General features: G+C 32.6%; 1 protein-coding gene across 1 annotated transcript; it reads left to right on the plus strand.

Annotated features, from left to right (window-relative positions):
• Window positions 1-310: 310 nt before the first annotated feature.
• On the plus strand, window positions 311-5447 carry Ilp7 (Insulin-like peptide 7). The gene is made up of 3 exons (XM_067785548.1): window positions 311-455; window positions 3117-3283; window positions 5089-5447. The coding sequence occupies exons 1-3, from the start codon at window positions 337-339 to the stop codon at window positions 5250-5252; spliced, it is 450 nt and encodes a 149-aa protein (XP_067641649.1). The 5' UTR covers window positions 311-336; the 3' UTR covers window positions 5253-5447.
• The last annotated feature ends 226 nt before the right edge of the window (window positions 5448-5673 follow it).

The raw sequence follows: 5673 nt of genomic DNA on the forward strand, positions 1-5673 counted from the left end.
AAGAATTTGTATCTATAAAACCAAACCAAACGACAAAACCAAAGAACAATAAAATAGAATCAACAATATTTAATTTAATACTTCATACCTTCATACAACAATAACAGTGGAGTTGTTCAGGTCATATTTTCAAATACAATATGTCGTTGCACACAAATTAAGCCTCCCACAAATCAAAGCAAAGTCGAGTGTCTTAAAACCAATGCAACCTGCGCATTTGATATTCTTATTCACAATCAGTTTTCGTTTTGTAGTTGACTCGTCCAGTTGTGTTGATCCGCTGGTAGAAAGTGGCTGGTACTAACTCTAATTGCAGAGGTGCAGAAGATTTTAGCTATGATTCCAACTCAAAGTCCCTTCAATAGTAGTCTGGTGTTTTGTTGCATAATTTTATATTTTATACAAGTGGAGCCCATTCATACAGAGGATGGTCTGGAGCTTTTATTCCGTGAGAGGTAAGCTTAATATAATTTATCGTCTGAGTGAAGCTTGCGACTGGTGTTCCGGAGACACTACGATCCGATTAGAATAGCGACGTTTTGAAAAGCATTTCATATCAGCCGTGTCAGGGTTGGCACTGGTCGTACAACCCATCAAACGGTTTCTGTCGTGGAATGGTTTTTAAAGTAAAGAAGTACTGTTACAACAACAACGGAGTCAGCATATGTAGGTCTCCCTTTAAACGTTTGAAAAGTGTTAAGATGTAGTACACCAAGAAAGGAAATAAGTTCCAATTATCTTGGGAGTTATCATTAAACGTGAAAAGTGAATGTTAAATACTTAGTTAGACCTATAATTTACGGAGAAAACATACACTGTAAGAAATTTAATGAGTAATTTCGAAACCATTGGAACTTCGAAGATTAACGTAATAAGGCATGTGTGTCGTAAAGTTAACTGAAATCCATAAACCTCAAGATTTAATGAATAAAAAAAATGTTTCCAACGCATTTAAGCTACTACTAGAAGGTACTAGTACCGGAGCTTATTTAATTAATATCCAGCAGAGGACCACCCATATCCGTAACACTACTTGAGTCTGCGGAGGAATTTGTATGAGTGACGTCTAAGACAAGCTGACAAGTATTAAATTATTATATCATATCCTTCAAAGCAGAAAATCGTCTACAAAGCAAGTGTATTGGATATCTTATCTTAAAATCCATAGATCACGAGGTTCTGGGGATAAAAAAATATTTCAAAGGCAGTAAAGGTAGAATTGGGATTTAACGAAATCATATTGTACAATATGGGAGTTTTTGCAATTTAAAAAACAACAAGTAAGGAAGTTTCATGCTGTAGGCGCAAATGGATCTCTTAGACTAGTATAAACCAACATGCGAAAATCAGCCAACTATGCCGACGTGGTGTGGTGTTAGCGCGCTCCGCTTATCACACTGAAAGTCCTGGATTCAAGTCCAGGGCATGGCAACATTAAAAATTACAAAAAAAAATGTTTTCAATTAGAAAGGTTTTTCTGAGCGGGGTCGCCCTAAGCGTTGATTTGGCAAACACTTCGTAAATATTTCTGTCATGAAAAGCATCCCTGTAAAGATCCATCTGATTTGCAGCTGCCGTTTGGAGTCGACAAAACATGTAGGCCAATTTATAGTGAAAAATATAATAAAATAATTTTAAAAAATTGAAGCAACGGAGATATAAAAGCAGCGCAAGCTGAGTAATCAGTAGTCAGTTTGATATAAACACGCTATAAGTTGCGAAGTGAAGTTTAATTGTGAAGTATAATTGTACTACTCCCAAAGTAGTCTAATAAAGACAATTTCGCAATACAAAATATTGGAGTGATTTATTCAACAGTTTAGCGATTCGAACGTTAGCAGAAGTTGCAAATAAGCGGAATTTCTCAAAATTCGTTATAATACATTAAGTAATAATAATACTAAAAGCTAGAAAATACTTAGGTAGGTCCTAGGTACTAATCATCACACTTATCATCAATATACTTAGAAAGCGATTTCTATTTCTGTATGTAATATTTGTTCCAAATATGAGCCAAATCGGACCACAAATACGATTTTCTTTAATATCTCGAATCTTGCGCCACCTGGCAGCGATTTTTTTCATATGTCGCATTCTGTTCATGTATGTAATATGTGCTCCAAATATGGGCCTAATCGGAGCACAAATACGATTTTATTGAATATCTCGATACCTGCTCCACCTAGCGGCGATTTTTTTCATATGTCGCTCTCTATTCATGTATGTATTCTGTGTTCCAAATATGAGCCAAATCGGACCACAAATACGATTTTTTTAAATATTTCGATCCATGCGCCACCTATCGGAGTTTTTTTTCATTCATTCATCGGGTTCTGAAGTATATTCCAAGTTTCAAGCTTGTTCACAACACAAAATTCGTTCACAACGGCCGGCCGGCCGGCCGCTACACAGAGTCAAGCTAAATAAAACCGTATAAAAAGGAGCGGATGGAGGTTGTTAGTACGCGCCATAGTCGATTGATCGGTGCAATAGCACAGTAAACTGTGATGACGCCCGTAACAACTCTTACTGCAGTTTGGTTTAATTTGAGAAGTCCGTTCTTTTCCTGTTCAAACATGGCCGTAAGACCTTGAAACATCACAGTCAGCCCGGTTAGTCCACACATTCGTTTCCCTAATAGTGAAGCCCTCGATTTTTCAGAGGAACATAACCCAGAGATGGTCTTTAGGCGCTGTTCATCTCGTGTGTATCCATTTTTGTTCCTTTACTGGCCATCTCATCAGCAAATTTATTCAAGACATTGAGAAGCGCTATGGAGGTTCGACACCTGCGCACAATATACGATTTTTCTCAAGTTAAATTATCATGCGATTAAGGCAACCTAACTGTCAGCGCAGAACATAACTTTAGTAACTTTAATCCTTATAAAGCATTATAATATAAAGGCATAGAATAAAAATTATTGGTATCCGTTCAGATAATGATCGTCAGTCGAGGGCAACTAAAATATAATCGACCTACGTCTGCCGTTTTGTTTACCGTAACTTCCAATTAACAAATGATACCATTTTAACACTATCGAAAATGACTAAAAATTATCATTTAGTTTTTATATTTTGAAAACAGCAATACATGATCTTGTATTTATTTTGCAGATCCCAATCGGACTGGGAGAATGTTTGGCATCAGGAGACACATTCACGCTGTCGTGACAAATTGATACGGCACCTTTATTGGGCATGTGAGAAGGATATTTATCGATTGACACGACGCAATCGCAAACGCATCGATGATGAAGACGTAATACACAAGAGAAGCAAACGTAAGAGTATAAGAGACGACAATGTTTGAGCTAGATATGTTACATAACGATTAATTATCATAAGCTTTCAAAAATTAAATAATTATTAAAAGGATGCAAATGGGATATTTAAACGTCCAACGAACACCCAAAAACGCACCGATGAATTTAATGATTTACGTATTAATCGAATGATAATATTAATCGTGCAATTAAGAATTACACAACCTTGACGATATCCAGGCAAATATACAGTTAACAAAATAAATATTTACAAATTAATTCAAAAAATAATCAGTTCAAACAAATATTTAATAAAAAACCTAAATAATTTTTGCAAATTAATTTCTTAATAAACTATTTTGTTTTGTTTGTTGTCCATTAGTTAGTCAATAATCATGATTATTTGCAATTTAAATTTTAGCTACACGGCTAACATAATTATTTGATTATTTTAGGCATTTCAATGTCATGATTAGTGTAGTAGAAGGATTATTTGAAATTAATTACTAATAATTCTAAACATCTATCTGCTAGAATAAATAAAAATAGTTAATTCAATTAACGCATTATCAGTCATTAAATGAACGCAAATGTGATATTCAATCTTGAACGAATACCTTCAAAACACAACAATGGAAATGATTATTATAATTTTTAGTATTAATCGAAGAATTGTATTCATCGCGCAACTAAGCGTAAAAAAATTTTGCAAATATACAGACAAATAGGCAATCATTAAAACAATTGCTTCATTACTAATTAATTAAAAAATAATCAGCCAAATTAAATAGTTGATTAAGGAGTTAAATACTTTTTTCAAATTAATTGTCTAATTACCTTTTTTTCTTTTATTTGTTATTCATAAGTTTTTCAATAATCATGATTATTTGTAATTTTAATGTTTAAGCTACACGGCTAACGTAATCATTTGATTATGTTAGGATTTTCAATGGCATGAGTAGTATAATTGATACATTATTTTTAATTAATTGCCAATAATTCTAAATACCTAATTATTTCGTTCTGTTTGCTGTCCATTAGTTATTAAATTATTATGATTATATGCAATTTTAATTTTTTAGCTTCACAACTAACATACACAGATATTTGATTATTTTAAGTTTTTCACTGTCTTGATAAGCGAAACTGAAGGATTATTTTTAATTATATTTTAATAATTCTAAATACCTAACTTTTTTGATTTGTTTGTTTCTGAAGCAAACGTTAAGGCAGAAGAGATTAAATTTATAATTATTCTTAAATGATTCATAAAATTAATCATAAATTTTAACAACTGAAATAAAAATATAATTAAAAGCGTTCCAACAATTGAAGGTCGTCACATAATTTATAAAAAAATTTTGGATTGTTTTCGATTGCTGGATTATTTCTATTTCCTGAGTATTTTTAATTATTTGATTATTTTTAGTGGCTTTATTGTGGTATCACAACGGACCGTCATGTTGTCCAAGTGAGCTTCCCCTATCAGGGAAGCTACCACTCAACCTAACCCTAGTGGCTTTATTAGTTTAAATTTTTTGCTCATTTTTTTCATATCTTGTTTTATTTGAGTTATTATTTGATTACTCACAAATAATTTATATTTTTTTGTTTCACAATTAATATAAATAAATTTTTATTTTAATTGATCATTTTTAAATCCTTTTTTTAATTTTTTCCTAATTAATTGCTGACCAAAAATTTACTAATCATTCAAAATTAAATGGCAAATAAATAAATCAAATTTAATACTAATAGAAATTTAACAAATCTGGTTTAAGCCCAAACTGAAAATTACATAAAAATTTGCCTCCTTTTTTCAGCCATAACACGCACTTGGCTTAAGTTGAATTATGTTAACACAATGTTGCGCACGCGCCGCACCAATGCGCCCTCAATCACAAACGAATGCTGCACTAAAATTGGTTGCACTTGGGAAGAATATGCCGAGTATTGTCCATCGAATAAACGTCGTAATCATTACTGAGATAAGGAGCAAGCCAAAGGGTTTGGCACAAATGGTTAACGAACGGGTGAATAAATATACTTACGGAAGAAAAGCGATGCTGGCAGAATGGTGTAGAAAAAATTTGTGTATAAAGTAAAGGAAGATTTGCAGTTGAGATTATTTACGAATGGAAACTTAGAGTATTAAACTAAATGAAGGTATTGAAAGTATGTATAAAAGTTGTTACGAATATAAACAAAAGAAAATTGTATATTTATCAATTTAATAAAATAAAAATGCATCTGTAATCAATTCAATAAAAATGAATGTAATCTAGATGATGTATGCTTGAATCACGCCAAATATGCTGGAAGGGATCTGACGATTTGCCAGATTGAGAGGGAGATGTTCGGCGCTTTATGCAACCATTGAAACAATTGTCCAACTCGTCAGCAGAAAC

The sequence above is a fragment of the Eurosta solidaginis genome, chromosome 4 (genome assembly GCF_040869045.1).
Source record: "Eurosta solidaginis isolate ZX-2024a chromosome 4, ASM4086904v1, whole genome shotgun sequence".
Taxonomy (NCBI): Eukaryota; Metazoa; Arthropoda; class Insecta; order Diptera; family Tephritidae; genus Eurosta; species Eurosta solidaginis.

What these genes read in the sequence shown, in the direction of transcription:
- Ilp7 (XM_067785548.1), top strand. Translation starts at nt 337, where the DNA reads ATGATTCCAACTCAAAGTCCCTTCAATAGTAGTCTGGTGTTTTGTTGC. An exon ending in GAGCTTTTATTCCGTGAGAG is followed by an intron (nt 456 to 3,116) that starts GTAAGCTTAATA and finishes TTTATTTTGCAG; the next exon opens with ATCCCAATCGGACTGGGAGA. An exon ending in AATACACAAGAGAAGCAAAC is followed by an intron (nt 3,284 to 5,088) that starts GTAAGAGTATAA and finishes TCCTTTTTTCAG; the next exon opens with CCATAACACGCACTTGGCTT.